General features: G+C 42.2%; 2 protein-coding genes across 2 annotated transcripts; one reads left to right on the plus strand and one right to left on the minus strand.

Moving 5' to 3' along the window:
- Nucleotides 1–1,962: 1,962 nt before the first annotated feature.
- cldn7a (claudin 7a) lies at nt 1,963–14,595 on the plus strand. Its single transcript, XM_071333641.1, has 4 exons — nt 1,963–2,476; nt 4,850–5,014; nt 12,848–12,932; nt 13,999–14,595. Exons 1-4 carry the CDS (start codon nt 2,254–2,256, stop codon nt 14,171–14,173), a joined length of 648 nt encoding a protein of 215 aa, XP_071189742.1. The 5' UTR covers nt 1,963–2,253; the 3' UTR covers nt 14,174–14,595.
- A 1,641-nt stretch (nt 14,596–16,236) lies between these two features.
- On the minus strand, nt 16,237–18,806 carry LOC139534469 (uncharacterized). The gene is made up of 3 exons (XM_071333642.1): nt 18,669–18,806; nt 17,962–18,290; nt 16,237–17,693 (listed from the first exon to the last, which is right to left on the minus strand). The coding sequence occupies exons 2-3, from the start codon at nt 18,149–18,151 to the stop codon at nt 17,641–17,643; spliced, it is 243 nt and encodes an 80-aa protein (XP_071189743.1). The 5' UTR covers nt 18,152–18,290; nt 18,669–18,806; the 3' UTR covers nt 16,237–17,640.
- Between the last annotated feature and the right edge of the window lie 552 nt (nt 18,807–19,358).

Genomic DNA, 19,358 nt, shown 5'->3' on the forward strand with positions numbered 1-19,358 from the left:
TTGCTCTGGATAAGAGCGTCTGCTGAATTATGCAAATGAAATACTGTAGGGAGATCATTATATGCGGACTAGTGGGTAAGGGATCCGATTCGGGGTCAGTTGATTCAACTATAGGCCTACTCTAACAAGTAGTGCCAAACAGAATTGACAATGATTCGTTTACTGTAGCCCATGACAAAATACATAAAATATGAACTCAAATGTTTTTGCAATTGATTCAAATCAAGCCAAATTTGACCGCAAAAGATGAAATGATTCCTTTAGAAAAAATGCTGAAAACCATCAGATTCCAACTGGCCCCACCAGGGTTGGAGTCGCTTCCATTTCAATTGGAGTCAATTCAGAAAGTAAACCCAATTCCAAATGTTCCTCATTGAAGAGAATTGGAACTGTGTCATTTCAGTCTACTGAATTGGCTGGAATTTTGCATTTTTCAAACACCCAAAACAGCTTTTTCCTGCACTCTAGAGCCATAATCATTATGCCCAATTCTGTGTAAAAAAAAATATGTCCATTTGTCTGCTTAGGTCATCTAAGCATACGACTTTACCTGTTAAATTGTAATTTTAATGAGGGTGTCATTCTGACTGTTGTAAATCACACATCTCAATTTACTGCACTAACATGCCTAGGATATTACATCCAATTTACAACACAGCACACGAGATCATAACACACATCATCAATACAGGCACATATCCTGGCATTATAATTAATACACAAATATCATGATATTATCATAAGGTACCAGATTACATTTAAACCAAGTATTTTTCTGCATATGTAAGCATACCGCTTGATCTGTCTGTATCCTGACTGGAGGCAATTTTTTAAAGAAACTAAAAATGCTTCTCTGTATCGCTGTAACGATTTTCCTCTTCTTCAGACGAGGAGTATGAAGGATCGGACCAATACGCAGCGTGGTAAGTGTCCATGATAGTTTAATAAAACTGAACACGACAAAATACTAAAATAACAAAGTGAATGATAACGAAAACCGAAACAGTCCTGAAATGTGAAACTAACACAGGAAACAATCACCCACAACACACAATGGAAAACAGGCTACATAAATATGGCTCCCAATCAGAGACAACGATAAACAGCTGCCTCTGATTGGGAACCACACCAGGCCAAACACATAGAAAAACAACAAACTAGAAAAAAGAACATAGACTGCCCACCCTAACTCACGCCCTGACCAAACTAAAATAGAAACACAAAAAAGGAACTAAGGTCAGGACGTGACAATTGCTGCTAAAATCTGGGTAAAAGATTGAAAGGAATGTGATTGTTATTTAGTATTGCTTGCATTTATAAAGTCTAGACAATAAAAATATTATTCCGACAAAGATTTTATTAAAGATTGATAATATTCTAATGAGATGTATCCTGTGTTTTAAATTACATAACAAACTAGGTTTACCTACTGAACTGAACAATGCAATATGATTCAACACAAGACTAAAGTATTATAAATAATCAGGTGGATATTTTGGTAACATTTTACTTAAAGCATTCACGTATACTGATGTCTAACTTGTTATAAGCACATATAGGCCTTTATAATGTTATTAACAAGGCCTATAATGCCATCTCTCTTAATACAAATGCACATCTATGACTACAAGGAGAGGCATCACTAACTGTTAAACAAGTTCTAAGAAAACGTCCATTACTGTCATCTGGACAACTGTTGAAGGTAAATGATGAACCCACTGCGGGGGTCAGCCCGATATGAACTGTACGGTGGTTTTTACAGTACCGACTACCGACCCGCTAGAGCTTGAGGAACAACCTCTTCCTCGGAATGCAGGAGTAGCCAAATCAATGGGCGTGACATAACGGTAACTGCCACCGGAGGAGGGGATGCGAGAAGAGACCTACGCATCACCGGGCACGGGACACCTCTTGCGCACACACCATCCAGAATTTAAATATTCCGTCCGCACTCTCACTACTACAGTATTCAAGGCGCGGCTCGAACTATAACAGAAAACAGGTGGAAAGGAGATAGACAAGCAAAAACTTTTCACAACTCAGAGATTGTGTTTACTGATTCTGCCGTGTAAAAGGAACATAGGTAGATAGACCTAATTGGAAGGATAACGACAGCAGGTGTAGTGAGAAAGGGTAGGCAGCAAGATAACCTTAGCCTTTGGACACACGCACCCAAAGGATTCTTAGTTTTTTCGCCAACAGAAACGTATTTATTTAGGAATCAAAATAATCCACAAAATCTTTTTTTTCAAGATGGCAAACTCGGGAATTCAACTTTTAGGATTCGCCCTGTCACTCGTCGGTGTTATTGCACTCATTGTGGGGACCATTCTGCCACAGTGGAAGATGTCTGCGTACATAGGAGACAACATCATAACGGCGGTTGCCATGTACCAAGGATTATGGATGTCATGCGCTTTTCAGAGCACAGGGCAGCTCCAATGTAAAATATACGACTCGATCCTGCAGCTCGACAGTAAGTATAGATGCTTTAAAGTGGCAATCAGAAGTTGAAACAATAAGAAAGCGATCCCCGCCTCTGTTTTGGTAAAAAGCTGATGGATGTGGCTGGAGAAATACACCCATTCCCAAATTCATAGACAAAGCTATGGATACAAGGACTGACCATCCATGTTATCAAAATTATAGTTTTAAGCATGTTTCAAGGTTATATAGTGTTTGTTTATGTTTACTTTGTTCACATTATTGGAGTTAAAGATGTTATATTTTGGGTTCTGCTGGAGCAGTTATAAGTTATATTCTTCAATAATCAATGGGTACATATCATTAATTTATAAATTCCAAAAAGGGATGTAGCAACTGCAGATTGCCAGTTTAAGCAAAATATTTCATTTATGCCATGCTTATTTTTTCTTTCAATGTCTGTGACTATATGTGCATCCTGTGCAGCACTTTCTTGTATATCCACTATTATCTAATTATCAAAGGAGGATTTCCGTGAAGATGGTGACTTCACTTGTGTCAGGAAGTCTCATGTTGTACCAGTAAATAGTATTGATTGACGGGAGATACAGGTGAGCAGACACCTGAGACGGTCAGCTGAGGTTCCCCACACTCCCCTTTATGGGGCAGTGCATCCTCAATACAGCACATTGGTGCCGCTGATAAAGGTGTTGGCTCAGAGCTGTTAGTCAGTCATTGCCCCTCATGGTTATCCTTTAGTAGCACCCTTCGTGTTAACATACAGTGGGATATTGTTAACTTCTGGCACCCTCTCACCAACCTCCCCACCCACCTCCACCCCTCTCTGCTGTATATTCTCACATGGCTGGGCCGCTCCACCCCCTAAGCAGGCCCCTGCCCATTCATCACCCACTGTTCCCTGGCATAGAGAGGGGACTGGGGGCTGGCTGGGGCTCCAGATGCCAGAGACGACTTGGTCCTAACGACCTAACGGTAAACAACCAGAAGAATACAGAACACAGGAGTAGCCATGGCGACAGCAGCACAGTACCCTGTACAGGAATTTTACCTCCTCCCACTTCGGTTCGCCCCAAACCCTCAGGGCACCATGATGACGAGAACCAGGGTGTGATTTGATATAACTCCCCATCTACTCCTGTTGGTTTCTCTGGTCATAGTTGTTGGTGTGAGGGGTTTCATTGAACTGAGAGGCTTGTTCAGATTCAGAACACTTAGGGGGGGGGGGGGGGCAGTTTTAACCTGTTGTAACTGCACCTGCTGACAGAGAGCAGGTTTGAGGGTTATTGGAAGGGTACAGGGGGATGGGGTACAGAGGTGATGGGGTGATAGTCCATGGTAGCCCCTATTTGCATGCTGGTGAAAGGACCCTCATTATGTTTAAAGTACAGCAGAAGATTAGTATTTCTTCCTTCCTCTCTCCTCCTTATCACCCTCTTGCCCTCTCCGCCTCCCTTTCTCCTCCCTCTCCTCCCCACCCACAGTTGCCCTCTCTCCCACCCTCATCCTCAAAACCAATTTTATTGGTCACATACACATATTTAGCAGATGTTATTGTGGGTGTAGCAAAAATGCTTGTGTTCCTAGCTCCAACAGTGCAGTAGCATCTAACAATTCACATCAATACACACCAATCTAAAAGTAAAAGAAAGGTACTCTCTCCCTCTCTCCTTCCCTCCCTCCCTTTCTCAGGGATGGAGGGTTGTGTTTGTGAGCTCAGGGATGGCCTGGACTGGCACAGACTGGTTCAGGGTGGACCAAGGAGGTACTCTCCCTCTCTGTCTCCCACCCTCTGTCAGTTTTATGAGGGAGGTGACAGATTAGGGTGTCCCGACAGTAGCTTTCACTGCCCCCTTCCTCTCAACAAAAGCAGATGGAAGAGAGAGAGAGCGTGAAAGAGAGAGAGTGAGACAGGGAGAGAGGGGGGGAGGGAGAGGGAGGGTGTATCTCAGGGTTTCTCATCCAGGAAAACACACACATTAAAGTATCCTGTCAGCGCACATTAAACCCCAGTGATCCATAGAGCTGTGTTTATACAGTCACTTGTTTAAATCCAATACTTTGTGAACACCATACTCTACATGATCCATGGTTGGGGTTGGATTGTGTTGATAATGCATATTTTATATTTGTTCACACCTTTTGTTTACTTGCTGATAAAAAACGAAAGTTTATTAATTGACATTTGCAATATATCCCCCATGCCTATAAATGAAAGCTTTCTATACAATATCCTTCTATAACTGTACCCTCTCTCTCTCTCTCTCTCACTCTCACTCTCACTCTCATTCACTCACACCTACCTACACCCTCCCTCATTCTCTCACTATCTTGCTACTCCTTTCCCTCCTCTCCCTTATCCCTCTCTCGCTCCCCTCCCTGGTGTTTGTGTGCGTGTGTGTCTCAGGTGCTCTCCAGGCCACCCGTGCCCTGATGATCGTTGGCATCATCGTATCCATCGCTGGGCTGGGCGTGGCCACCATGGGCATGAAGTGTACCACCTGCGGAGGGAACAACAAAGTGCGCAAGTCTCGGACCGCCATGACTGGAGGCATCATCCTACTGATTGGAGGTGAGAGAGGGAGGGAGAGAAAGAGAGAGAGAGAGAGAGATCAGGAGAATCCCCACAAACATGTATTTTCTTCGGGTCCAGAGTTTTCCCTACGTGATTAAATGACTTGGTCATGAAAATCTCAGGGCCCTACTTTTGTAAAAAAAAAATCTAGCTGGTCTGAAATCCATGCACATTAGATCTCTTGATCATTCTGGTCCATACCAGGAGCTATAGAAAGAGATCAAGAGAATCACCCCAGTCAGTTGGTCACAATTATAAATGAGGGGTTTGTTCCTCTGTCTGGCCACCAGCTGCTCTCCCACTCATCTAAACCTGGCGAAGGCCTTCGGGTCGAAACGTTGCACAATAAAAGTCCCACTCATCTACCTAGGTTCCCCTGGAGATCAAAGAGGGAGAGAATGGGCACGTTTTACTGACTGTGGCTATTACTCTGACACTATTCCCTATTTAGTGCACTACTTTTCACTAGTCAAATGTCACTGGTCACTGGTGGTCAAATGTAGGGCACTATATAGGGAATAGGGTGTCATTTGGGACACAGGTTGATACTGTTATATAAGAGGTCATTAGAAACTCTCATAGAACAATGCCAGTAAAAAGCTCATGGGTTTCAGAGTAGAAAAAAATATGCACTGAAATGTGTTGTTTTCAATTTTAGTAGACACTCTGATCCAGAGGAATTAGGGTTAAGTGCCTTGCTCAAGGGCACATTGACAGGTTTTTCAACTAGTCATCTCAGGGATTTGAACCTAACCTTTCGGTTACTGGCCCAATGCTCTTAACCACTAGACTACCTGCAATTTTACAGGTCTAAAGTGTCTCAGAGTAGGAGTGCTGATCTAGGATCAGTTTTGCCTTTTAGATTATAATGAACGAACCAGCATGCAATCTTAGATCATGTGAAAACTCTTATAGGACAATGGCAGTATGGTTGGGGGGGGGATTTAATAGCTAGCCGCCCATTGACTTCTTGAGAAGTGTTTGGCTCCCCTCTCTCAAATACGTATTGATGATACCTGGATGTACTGATCTGCCATTGTCTTAGGTCAGATTGCGCTTCAATTCCGCCTGCACTGATCTGTCTCGTATCTCGCAAAGCGTAATGGGATAGCTCGAAAGTAGTCCGGCTACAATGGGTTATCATAACATTACCTAGGTAACGTTGTCTGCTGAATCCCATTTATGCCTCAAAATCGTCTCAATTAATCTAAGCTAAAACAATGAATCTGTCAATAATAGGGCTGTGACATTTTGTCAGCCGTTGATTGTCAAGCAAATAACTGCCGGTCTCATGGTAATTGCCTGTTAATTAACATAAACACGTTTAGCATCTCCTGGCTTCCACGCATAGCCTATAAACCACTGATGCAGACCTTTGGAATGTCTACATTAACATTAAGTATAATAAATCAATTTAATATAGCCTACACCATCACAATAAAACCATTATTTATTTTAGACAGGTCTAAAGAAACATGACATGAAGAAAATGTAGTCTATTTCAGAAGAACAGAATAGCATGCCCTGACGTTATGTTAGGCACTGATCTGGCTATGCCATATGGCTGTGGGATACACTAGTTCATTTAGCAGACAAGATTGGCTTAGAATTCCGTGGCAATATAGTATGAGGAATAAAATTGAAAACAGCGGAATAAAATAGAAAGGATATTTTCTCCAAATGATTTCAGAGGGAGTGCGCACATGTGGCACTGTATTGAGCAGGTAACAAAGAAACAGGTTCTCCAAATACTTAATTTAGAGTTATTTATGCACCTTTAATTGTAATACAAACGTTGGGCTATATGTTTTGATTTTTAATACATTCCAAGGCTATATGATGTGACTCTAATGATGATTTGAAAAAAGTCTCATGAAAGGCATGAGCTCTGCTTTGTTTCTTGCACAGGCTGCACACACTTCATCAGTCTCTCATTCACAATTTGACAAGCACTTGATAATATTCTCACCAAGCCTCGAATTTCCCGGCGGCATCCTCCTTGTGTGGCCGTTTTGCCCTTGGGCTGAATATAATAATTATAATTCCCTTCTCCCGGCTACTAATCGCTGTGCTCCTAAGCACCTCTCACTCACATGGCTCTCTCAGAGATCTCAATTCTTATTAAATCAAATTAAATCACATTTTATTTGTCACATACACATGGTTAGCAGATGTTAATGCGAGTGTAGCGAAATGCTTGTGCTTCTAGTTCCGACAATGCAGTAATAACCAACGAGTAATCTAACCTAACAATTCCACAACTACTACCTTATACACACAAGTGAAAAGGGATAAAGAATATGTACATAAAGATATATGAATGAGTGATGGTACAGAACGCCATAGGCAAGATGCAGTAGATGGTATAGAGTACAGTATATACATATGAGATGAGTAATGTAGGGTATATAATCATAAAGTGGCATAGTTTAAAGTGGCTAGTGATGCATGTATTACATAAAGATGGCAAGATGCAGTAGATGATATAGAGTACAGTACAGTATATACATATGAGATGAGTAATGTAGGGTATGTAAACATTATATTAAGTGGCATTGTTTAAAGTGGCTAGTGATACATTTTTACATACATTTCCATCAATTCCCATTATTAAAGTGGCTGGAGTTGAGTCAGTATGTTGGCAGCAGCCACTAAATGTTAGTGGTGGCTGTTTAACAGTCTGATGGTCTTGAGATAGAAGCTGTTTTTCAGTCTCTCGGTCCCTGCTTTGATGCACCTGTACTGACCTCGCCTTCTGGATGATAGCGGGGTGAACAGGCAGTGGCTCGGGTGGTTGTTGTCCTTGATGATCTTTATGGCCTTCCTGTGACATCGGGTGGTGTAGGTGTCCTGGAGGGCAGGTAGTTTGCCCCCGGTGATGCGTTGTGCAGACCTCACTACCCTCTGGAGAGCCTTACGGTTGTGGGCGGAGCACTTGCCGTACCAGGCGGTGATACAGCCCGACAGGATGCTCTCGATTGTGCATCGATTGTGCAAGTTTGTGAGTGCTTTTGGTGACAAGCCGAATTTCTTCAGCCTCCTGAGGTTGAAGAGGCGCTGCTGCGCCTTCTTCACAACGCTGTCTGTGTGGGTGGACCAATTCAGTTTGTCCGTGATGTGTACGCCGAAGAACTTAAAACTTACTACCCTCTCCACTACTGTCCCGTCGATGTGGATAGTGGGGTGCTCCCTCTGCTGTTTCCTGAAGTCCACAATCATCTCCTTTGTTTTGTTGACGTTGAGTGTGAGGTTATTTTCCTGACACCACACTCCGAGGGCCCTCACCTCCTCCCTGTAGGCCGTCTCGTCGTTGCTGGTAATCAAGCCTACCACTGTAGTGTCGTCCGCAAACTTGATGATTGAGTTGGAGGCGTGCATGGCCACGCAGTCGTGGGTGAACAGGGAGTACAGGAGAGGGCTCAGAACGCACCCTTGTGGGGCCCCAGTGTTGAGGATCAGCGGGGTGGAGATGTTGTTACCTACCCTCACCACCTGGGGGCGGCCCGTCAGGAAGTCCAATACCCAGTTGCACAGGGCGGGGTCGAGACCCAGGGTCCCGAGCTTGATGACGAGTTTGGAGGGTACTATGGTGTTAAATGCTGAGCTGTAGTCGATGAACAGCATTCTCACATAGGTATTCCTCTTGTCCAGATGGGTTAGGGCAGTGTGCAGTGTGGTTGCGATTGCGTCGTCTGTGGACCTATTGGGTCGCTAAGCAAATTGGAGTGGGTCTAGGGTGTAAGGTAGGGTGGAGGTGATATGGTCCTTGACTAGTCTCTCAAAGCACTTCATGATGACGGAAGTGAGTGCTACGGGGCGGTAGTCGTTTAGCTCAGTTACCTTAGCTTTCTTGGGAACAGGAACAATGGTGGCCCTCTTGAAGCATGTGGGAACAGCAGACTGGGATAAGGATTGATTGAATATGTCCGTAAACACACCAGCCAGCTGGTCTGCGCATGCTCTGAAGACCCGGCTGGGAATGCCGTCTGGGCCTGCAGCCCTGCGAGGGTTAACACGTTTAAATGTTTTACTCACCTCAGCTGCAGTGAAGGAGAGCCCGCAGGTTTTGGTAGCGGGCCGTGTCAGTGGCACTGTATTGTCCTCAAAGCGAACAAAAAAGTTTAGTCTGTCTGGGAGCAAGACATTAGCCAATGCTCGTCACGTGATCGGGTCCATCTCACAGGCATCTTAGCTTCGAAGTAGACTACAAGTGGAGACAGACACATCAGGGACGCAACTGCGCGTTTCCTTCTTATCTCATTCCGAGGAGCATATTCAAGATGTTAGAAGAACTGTCCACATTTACTTTTCATCAGCCAACAAGATGAGTAGGCCTAACGAACAGCAAAAGCACTAACCTATGTCCATCTACTATCCCCCATAGTACAAACGTTTACCTATTCTATTGGTTCTGTGTGAGAAATAAATATTCCAAACATACTCTTGTGTACTCATACTCTCAGACAGTTGTGGGATGCGATAGATCCCAAGTTAATGCCCCCCCCCCCCCAGCATTAACCGGTGAAATACAGACTTATTTTTGTTTTAATATGAATGCCATCAGAGGATGGACTGTTTAAAGTAAGACCGGAATGGAGCCCAAGCCTCATTAAACAGTTTGGGGTTCCCACGTGTATTGATTTAAAAAAAAAAATATCTAGTTTCAGAGAGCACAACACATCTCTCACCCAATATTTATAAGATGGGGAAGCTGCCATCTTCCAGTTCTGTAGTATTAGCCATCTAGCTAAAAGAGTTGTATAAGCAACAGTGTCCAACTGGATTCTTGACAGGGGGGTACCTATGGGCAGTACTCCAAAAAGGGCTGTAAGGGGAGACGGATCTATAACAGTGTCATATCTATCAGAGAAACATTTAAATATTAATTCCCAGAAATCTGACAGTTTATGACAGCCCCAGAACATATGCAACAGTGTGGCTGGTTCCATTTTACATCTGACACAGGTAGGATCAAAATCAGAGAATATTCTTCCAAGTTTGGCCCCGGACCAGTGGATACGGTGAACCACCTTGAATTGAATGAGGCTGTGTCTAGTGCTAAAAGAGGACGAATGCACCCTGTGCAGCACAGATTCCGAGGTGTCTTCCCCAAGTTCCTCCCCCAAATCCTTTTTCCATCGAGTCTTTAAAGGCACCAAAGAAGGGTTCTTTCTGTAAGTCATGAATGATTGTATATACATCTGAAATTGCGCCCCTAGGAAGCTTGTTCAGCTAAAAGATGCTCTCTATAGCTGTATTCGCAGGCCTTTGGGGAAATTCAGGTGTGTTAGCTCTGACAAAGTTCCTAGTCTGGAGATAGCGGAAAAAGTGAGATTGGGGGAGGTTGAGCTTTTCCTGTAGCTGAGCAAAAGAGGCAAATGTATCATCAAAGAATAATTGGGCTAGTGAGGAGAGGCCTAGTGAGTGCCAGATGGCAAAAGCCCCATCATTCAAAGATGGAGGAAATAAAATGTTCTGATTGATTGGGCCTGATAGAGAAAAGCCTCGGAGGCTAAAGGCTAAATGGAACTGATTCCAAATTTTAAGAGACTGCTTTACAATTGGGTTGACACACCTTTTGCCTAGGGACACTGGGAGAGACGAGCACAACACAGAAGAAAGTGCAGCAGGTTTACACGATTCAGACTCCATCTGGACCCAGAATGGTCTAGGGCCAGTAGGATCAGTCTGCAGCCAGTACAGTTTGCAGCCCAATAGTATGTCTGAAAATTTGGTAGAGCTAAACCCCCCAATGCCTTAGGCTTCTGTAAATGTTTTCTACCAATCCGTGGTACCTTGCCATCCCAAATAAAATACATGAATGTTTGATTAATTAAAAAAAAAAGATTTTGGAATAAAAATGGGTAAACATTAAAATAAATATAAAAATTTGGGCAACACATTCATTTTAATGACATGAATCCTTCCGATAAGAGAAAGAGGTAGCGAATTTCAAAAAGTAAAAGATTGTTTCAATCTGTCTGCTAGAGCAACAAAGTTTTCCTGAAACAAATTAGAATATTTCCTTGTCACTTTTACTCCCAAGTAGGTGAATTGATCCCGGACAATCCTAAACTGAAAACTTGTAAAAGAGCACTTTAAAGCAGCCTTATTTACAGGAAAAAGCTCACTCTTGCCTAGATTCAGCTTGTACCATGAGATTGATCCAAACTTTGATCCGAGATTGATCCAAGGCACGTGGCAATGAGGTATCAGGGTTAGAGATAAACAAAAGGAGGTCGTCAGCATATAGCGAGACTTTCTGCTCTAAGCACGTCCTGATTATTCCTTGTATGGCATCATTAGAGCGTAGTGCAATGGTGAGAGGCTCAATTACCAAAGCAAGCAACAAGGGGGAGAGTGGACAACCCTGTCTGGATCCGCGGTGCAAGGGAAAATAGTCAGAGGACAAGTTGTTAGTCCGTACCGAAGCCATGGGGGAAAAATCAAGAATCTTTATCCACGCAATGAATTTGGGGCCAAAGCCAAATCTATAAAGGGCAGCTGTTAGGTAATCCCACTCAACGCGGTCAAAAGCTTTTTCTGCATCAAGTGAGACCACCACCTCCGGGTCCCCCGACGCTGGGGAGTACAGTATATTCATAAGGCACCTAATATTGAAAAACAAATGCCTATTTCTCACAAAGCCAGTCTGGTCAGAGTGTAATACTTGGTGCAGCGAGTCTTCCATACGGATGGCTAAAAGCTTGGCTAGGATTCTGTAATCACAGTTTAAAAGCGAGATTGGGCGATAGGATCCACATTCCAGGGGGCCTTTGTTTTTCTTTAATAGTAATGAAATTGAAGCCTGATAAAGACTAGGCGGTAGCTTTGAGGTATTAAGGCACTCTGCAAATAATCAAGACAAGAATGGGCAAAGCAGACCAGAAAACGTCCTGTAAAATTCGGTTGGAAAACCGTCCGGACCCGGTGATTTACCACTTTTCATTGCGGACATTGCTGTTGCAATCTCCTCAGGTGTAAATTCTTCTTCTAGACAGTCATGGGAGTCTGTATCAATTGAAGGCATATTCAAGCCATTAAAGAAGGAATCAATCAGCAAAGGGTCTTGGGGGGTTTTAGAGGTGTATAGCACAGAGTAAAATTGTTTGAATTGATCATTGATCTCTTTATATGTAACTGTGGTGGCACCAGATGGGGTCCTTATTTGTGGGATTAAAATGCCTTACCTCTGATGATCTTCTTCTGTTGGCACTCCAAACGGTCCCAGTTATATCACAAATGGTCCTTTTGTTCGATAATTTCCTTCTTTATATCCATAAAAACTCAGTTTAGCTGGTGCGTTTCAGTCAATAATCCACCCAGTTTCCTTCCATCAAAATGCATACAAAATTAATCCCAAACGTTACTAATAAACTTTTCCAAACAAGTCAAACAACGTTTATAATCAAACCTTAGACAAAATGAATCCCAAACGTTACTAATAAACTTTTCCAAACAAGTCAAACAACGTTTATAATCAAACCTTAGGTACCTTTATACGTAAATAAACTATCAAATTTAAGACGGAGAATCGTTATTGTCTTAGCCACCATTTTGTTTTTATTTTCTCCCATTGCGATTGATAATTTAGCTAGCTATTCTGCCTATTTCATAGTGGATCAATGAAAGCGCAGTGACATCATAAATTAGGAAATATGTTTTCATATTTGAATGGCGGATGCTCTGGAATATTAAAATGTTAATATGAGTTACACATCCTACAAGACTGATCGGTTGAGGGATGAGCGTCGCTTAGGAGTGACACCATCTGACGTAAAACAATGCTGATCCGTCTGATCCCGTGAATGTTTTTTCTTTCTCATTCAGCTCTGTGTGCAGTAGTGGCCTGTTCGTGGTTCGCTCACAATGTCATCCGGGCCTTCTATAACCCTTATACTCCTGTCAACACAAAGTAAGTCAAATTTATTTATGAAGCCCTTCTTACATCAGCTAATGTCACAAAGTGCTGTACAGAAAGCCAGCCTAAAACCCCAAACAGCAAGCAATGCAAGTGTAGAAGCACGGTGGCTAGGAAAAACTCCCTAAAAAGGATGGAACCTAGGAAGAAACCTAGAGGCTATGAGGGGTGGCCAGTCCTCTTCTGGCTGTGCCAGGTAGAGATTATAATAGAACAAGGCCAAGATGTTCAAATGTTCATAGATGACCAGCAGGGTCAAATAATAATAATCACAGTGGTTGTAGAGGGTGCAACAGGTCAGCACCTCAGGAGTAAATGTCAGTTGGCTTTTCATAGCCGATCATTCAGAGTATCTCTACCGCTCTTGCTGTCTCTAGAGATTTGAAAACAGCAGGTCTGGGACAAGGTAGCACGTCCGGTGAACAGGTCAGGGTTCCATAGCCGCAGGCAGAACAGTTGAGATTGGAAAAAGCAGCACAAACAGGTGGACTGGGGACAGCAAGGAGTCATCAGGCCAGGTAGTCCTGAGGCATGGTCCTAGGGCTCAGGTCCACCGAAAGAAAGAGAATTAGAGAGAGTATACTTAAATTCACACAGGACACCGGATAAGACAGCAGAAATACTCCAGATATAACAGACTGACGCTAGCCACCCAACACAAACTATTGCAGCATAAATACTGGAGGCTGAGACAGCCCTGGCTGCCAACACAATTCCTGAATATTTTTTAGGGCTACATTAACCTGTTTGCGGTCTTACAAAAAAAGATTGCAGTTTTTAAACTGCAGTAAAGTGTAGTAACTGCAGTCGACTGGTATTTCGGACGCAGTAATTGCCGCATACTGCAGTTAAACTGCACTTTAACTGCAGTTATACTGCATTGTACTGCAGTTATACTGCACTGTGACTGCAATCTTTTTTCGTAAGGGCGATAATGGACAAAACTATGTTTTATTATTGTAAGGCTATAGGGGCAACTTAAGGTAAAGTGTTACCAAAGAATGTTAGAACACTGCTCTAAAACCATGTCTCACCCTTTTCTTCCTCTCCCCACTCACAGGTTTGAGTTTGGAGCAGCCATCTTCATTGCCTGGGGAGGTTCTTTCCTGGACGTGCTGGGGGGAGCCATGCTGGCATCTTCCTGCCCCAGGAGTAAAAAGCCGGTGCCCAAATACCCCGCCATGAGTGGCGTGAGCGCCCGCTCACCCCCCAGCAGCACCAAGGAGTATGTGTGAGTGCCCTCTACTGCCGATAACCGGAATAACAGAAGCTTGAATATGAAAGAGTTTGTACATGGAGTCGAACGTGACTAGTCTGTTGTACTTTTGGGGCAAAAATTTTGTGTCGCAAAAGAGCACAGATATGTATAAGAAATACCGTAAACTTCATTATATTCTGGCACCGTGATTTAATCTGAAACTTTTCTTCAACAATGTGTATTAAAGGATGCTGTTATTTAACTAGAGTTTCGTAAACTGAGCAATGCATAAAGAGTAACGCATGAGTTTCAAATTAAACCAGCTGCCAGATTATGAGATTTACTGTATTTTTTGTTGTTGCACAGATCTGTGCTCTTTTGGACAGCGTAAATGTTGCCCATGAAGTTTGCATTTGGGGGGCATATCGGGATAGTATGACAGGATGACAAAAAAAGAAAGAATTACTAGATGTGAATATAGTTTTACAGAGCAGACCGCCCGACCCCCACCCCAACAAGACTCTATCATGCAGTAGTTTGTTTTTGAGTGACGTCTCTCACCCCCTCCCAACATTCCACAATTGTTTATGAATTTATGAGTGGGCCTCACAAATACACTGTAATTGGTTATTGGATGCGCCTTATATTAACAGACCATGTCTTAGGGTGTATGTTCTCGTATTACACACACACACACACACACACACACACACACACACACACACACACACACACACACACACACACACACACACACACACACACACACACACACACACACACACACACACACACACACACTTCTCATATTACAGCCAAGATGCAGTATCATGGCAAACACTCTCACCCCCCTGTAAGAAACACTGTGCATTTAATTTAGCATTTCCATTGTAATTGAAGGTAATAAATTAAACTCGGTGTGGCGCTAAGGGCATACTTTTGGCATACTCAGGGGATAGCTATGTATGTATAATAGCAAAAGGGACTAGCGCGCCACCAGTTCTTTTACAATGGAGTTTTCTGTCGACACGACTGTCTCCAGTGGCGTTCAACGTTCAGGCCAAGTGTTGACGTCACACTAGTTGTGAGTGACTGCATACACTATGGTGAATCCCCGAGCAATTCACTACTGCACTCCAAAAGGGAGAGGGCTTTTCATACAGGCCTGCAATATACTCTATCCCATTATAAATTATCTTTCACCACAGTCATTCTTAACAGGTGCCTTGACTATTACTATTACTAAGGAGTGTTTGTTTTTATTACTGTAATACACAATATATATTATTATCATCAAACAGGTTTTTATTTATGTGTTTGACCATGCTCTGTTCTGATGTCCACACTAGTATTCTACTTAGGACGGCGCAATATGTTTGGAATGCATTCTATATAGTATGATAGTGTTGAGTTCTGGTTGTAGCCTCTGTTTGTGTTTTAAATGTAGCAGAATATGGTAGTACCACTCCCAAGTGCTAGTGTAGTCTTGTGTCTCCAGTTCAGTCTTGTGTTTTTGCTTTTAGCTTTAGATAGCATAAATAATATTTTATGTTTGATATTTGTGATCATGGAGAAAGCTCAACTATCCTGCCTTTGACTGAAAAGATGCTCAGCGGAATTTTAACCCTGGGTGCTTTTGTATTAGGTGATGTTGTAAGCATAGAAATACAATTATTAGATAGTAATAGTAACTAGATTACTAAATAGTAATTATATTTCTATGGTTGTAAGATGTCCAAAAGGTTTCTAGAAATTTTTATTTTTATTAATGGCCATGTAGCTTACTACATAATACATGTTCTTCTACAATTTGTATATCTAGCCCGTTTTTCTTTTATTGAAAGTTTATCCAATGGTTCTTGTTTTCTCATAACAACAGTTGAAATGCAATGTTATAACTGTCAATATCCCAATATGGAACATCTCTGATAATAAAATACACAACAGGAATATAATACAACGGGTGATGTGTGTTCTTTGTCGTATTTGGTTCGACATGGGGGCTCGTATTTGGCTGTTTTGAAGTACGACAGGGGCGAGTGTAATTCTGGAGGTTGCATTTCAATCATAATGATATAATAAATGTTCCATTAAAAAAGAAAAGCTCTTCCCTCCTTTATTACCAATAATGAATTATTATGCAAAAATCATCAAATTTTCATGCAAACATTCTCAATGCACATAACAATTACATCCATTTAAGCCATGTGATCATGACAGCGCCACTATTAGCTATGCTGTGAAATGCAACGTTTCACTGAAAGTAGTGACCAGTGTACAAGAAAGTTACAGGCATTAGTTAGGTCAACATTGTCCTTATAGTCCACGTGAAATATTGTATGTGTCCCAAACGGCACCCTATTCCCTATATAGTGCACTACTTTCGACTATGGCCCATAGGACCTATGTAGGGAATAGGGTGCCATTTGGGACTCAACCGTTATGATAGAAACATTTAAACAACGAAGAAGAAATTAGCCCTTCTGGACAGGAAGTATGCCCTGACTTGTTGATGCTTAAATAGAATCCGTGCATAGACATATGTAAAGTTTCATCGTCACATATTTAACAGTCATTCCCACAAAGTGCACCATTACGCAATAACATAAGAAAAACAACAAACCATATATTATATCAACTCTTTAAAAAAATGTGCTGGAAAATAATAGCCATCCATAATTGATTTATAACAAGGTAATAAACCAAAACAATATTTTTTTTGTAAATATAAATGATCAGTAGTAACCTTTTCCAACTGTCCCTGCATTCCAAAACAGTGATCATTCAGCAGTAACCTGATACTCCACAAGGTGAGAGAACCACAGATTTAGGTTAAATCACAACTGTCAGTAACTCAACATGTAACGTACAGGTGGAACATTAACAGGCTTCCGTCCTGCCTTCTTCTACACAACATCCACCTTGTAAAATCAGTAACCAAGAAAACTGTATTCATAGCCTCTGTGTGCTGATCTAAGATCAGACTTGCCTTTTAGATGATATTAAATAAGATTCTATAGACAAGTGGGGACCTGATCCTAGATCAGCACTCCTACTCCATTTTACCTTATCATTTAAAGAGTGCAACTTTTTTTCAAATATAGCCCTTTAGAAGCTTTAAAGACAAGCCACACTGTACTTTCCCAAGTGCAGATAGTCCACTACAGAGGTAATAAGAGCAGAACAAGTTTCAGTACAATTCATTCACAGTATAACAACAGACAAGTTAACCGCAATATACAAGCTTTTGATGCAAAGGTCTATAGAATCCTAAAATTAATGTCTAGAACTAATGTCTAGAATTCCGGCAATAGAACTGTCCCTCAATGTGCCACGATGAGCTTTTCAGCTATGATATCCTAGGCCAAGCTTCAGGGGAGGTCACTTGTAAAGTTGATTGATCAAGGTCAAATTGATTCAGTTGAGTTTGGCTTCGAAGATCTTCATTGGCACATGTGGTGTGGTTTAGGAGATGGGTGAGAGGTTGAGGGACACGGAACATTATTATTGGCTATTATTATTCATGATGTCATCCACGTCCTCATCCCCTAGGTCCACTGGGAAAGAGAAAGGTGACAATTAGTTGAATATCTGCTCATACGAGTGTCAATAAGGTTGAGAATAATCATATTTTATTCCTATTTTGATAAGATTATATAGTTGTGGGGGAGGCTAAAAAGATGACAGATTCTGGTTTTAAATGTCTCTATCTTGGTCTATACTCATAAAACCTGACATAACCACAAAATCGCAATACAGTAGGCATATATCTCTTTCTCAAAATATGTGGGTGTACAGGGAGAGGAATATTTCCACTTTACTCACCTTTCTTGGAACGACCAATTTGTCCGAGTTTGGGCGCCCGCTGCCCTAGTCTCTGGGGGTTGGGCCTCTCATGCCCATTCTGTGCTACCTGCCTATGTCCCGGGTTGAACTGGCCGGCCGGACCGGGCTGTCGCGGGCCATTCGATGGAATCAGATCTGGCATTCCTGACGATCCGTACATCTCTCCCATACAGAAGGTCGCGCGCAGTATTTCTCCGTTGAGTCCACTTGGTGTCCCCCTCTTCTCACGTCGAGGTTGGGTTTACTTCCGCAATGGTGTTCTGGGATTTTTGATACGCGAAATCAGCAGATATAGTGCTTTGACACACCTACGGATGGGGAAATAGTTGCCATGAAATTAGTTGCGTTCATGAGTATTAACCAAATAAAGTACGCATAACGGGAGAAGCTCGTTTTCCGATGAAACAACAGTATTGACGAAGTCTCTTAGCTACATAATTACTCACATTGAGCCTATGAATTATATAGTGGCCTACCTGTACACATAAACATCGTGTTGCAATAGCCTATACAATATGGATACATTTCTGGACTTAAGTGTAAAGTGTTGTGTGTGTCATGTCAATGTCCATATTTGCCATGCCGGCCTGGGCTATAAGAAAGCGTACCCATGTACCCTTTTCCTTATAACTAATAATTAACAGACGTTTTGTGTATAATAGTCCAGCTATAAACAACACTATTACCTTAAAGATCCGTCGTTTGTATGAACAAGATGAATCCCGGTAAACGGTCTATTCGGTGTTATTCTACCCCCGCAGTTGTTGTTTATCTGCTCCGTGTCGTGCTTGTTTTAGGAAGTCTCCGCTTAAAGGAACAGCACCTTCTGTCGTAACTCTCACTGGGGGATTTCCTAGTTGTTCTGACTCACACGCATTGCTCTTTCTACGTCACTGCGAGGGACTGTATTGAAACGTGGGTGTAATAGAACCTACCCGCGCCATCCACGCAATATATGCATAACCAATAACGCACCGACCACATAAAATAGGTGACTCATCTGCGGTAGCTGGTTTCTTCCAGATGCATTGAGGTCAAATGGCAGATAAAAAAGTTTGGACACACCTACTCATTCAAGGGTTTTCTTTATTTTTACTATTTTCTAGAATAATAGTGATGACATCAAAGCTATGCCATAACACATGGAAGCATGTAGTAGCCAAAAAAAAGTGTTAAATAAATCAAAATATATTTTAGATTTTAGATTCTTCAAAGTAGCCACCTTTGCACACTTTTGGCATGCTCTCAAGCAGCTTCATGAGGAATGCTTTTCCAACAGTCTTGAAGGAGATACAACATATGCTGAGCACTTGTTGGCTACTTTTCCTTTATTCTGCAGTCCAACTCATCCCAAACCATCTCAATTGGGTTGAGGT

This window comes from Salvelinus alpinus, chromosome 11, assembly GCF_045679555.1.
Source record: "Salvelinus alpinus chromosome 11, SLU_Salpinus.1, whole genome shotgun sequence".
NCBI lineage: Eukaryota > Metazoa > Chordata > Actinopteri > Salmoniformes > Salmonidae > Salvelinus > Salvelinus alpinus.

Excerpts from the sequence above, each read along its gene's own strand:
- cldn7a (XM_071333641.1), top strand. The coding sequence starts at position 2,254 with ATGGCAAACTCGGGAATTCAACTTTTAGGATTCGCCCTGTCACTCGTC. Across the intron at positions 2,477-4,849 it reads CTCGATCCTGCAGCTCGACA|GTGCTCTCCAGGCCACCCGT; the intron begins GTAAGTATAGAT and ends TGTGTGTCTCAG. Across the intron at positions 12,933-13,998 it reads TATACTCCTGTCAACACAAA|GTTTGAGTTTGGAGCAGCCA; the intron begins GTAAGTCAAATT and ends CCCCACTCACAG.
- LOC139534469 (XM_071333642.1), bottom strand. The coding sequence starts at position 18,151 with ATGGGAGAGATGTACGGATCGTCAGGAATGCCAGATCTGATTCCATCG. Across the intron at positions 17,694-17,961 it reads AATTGGTCGTTCCAAGAAAG|TGGACCTAGGGGATGAGGAC; the intron begins GTGAGTAAAGTG and ends TCTCTTTCCCAG.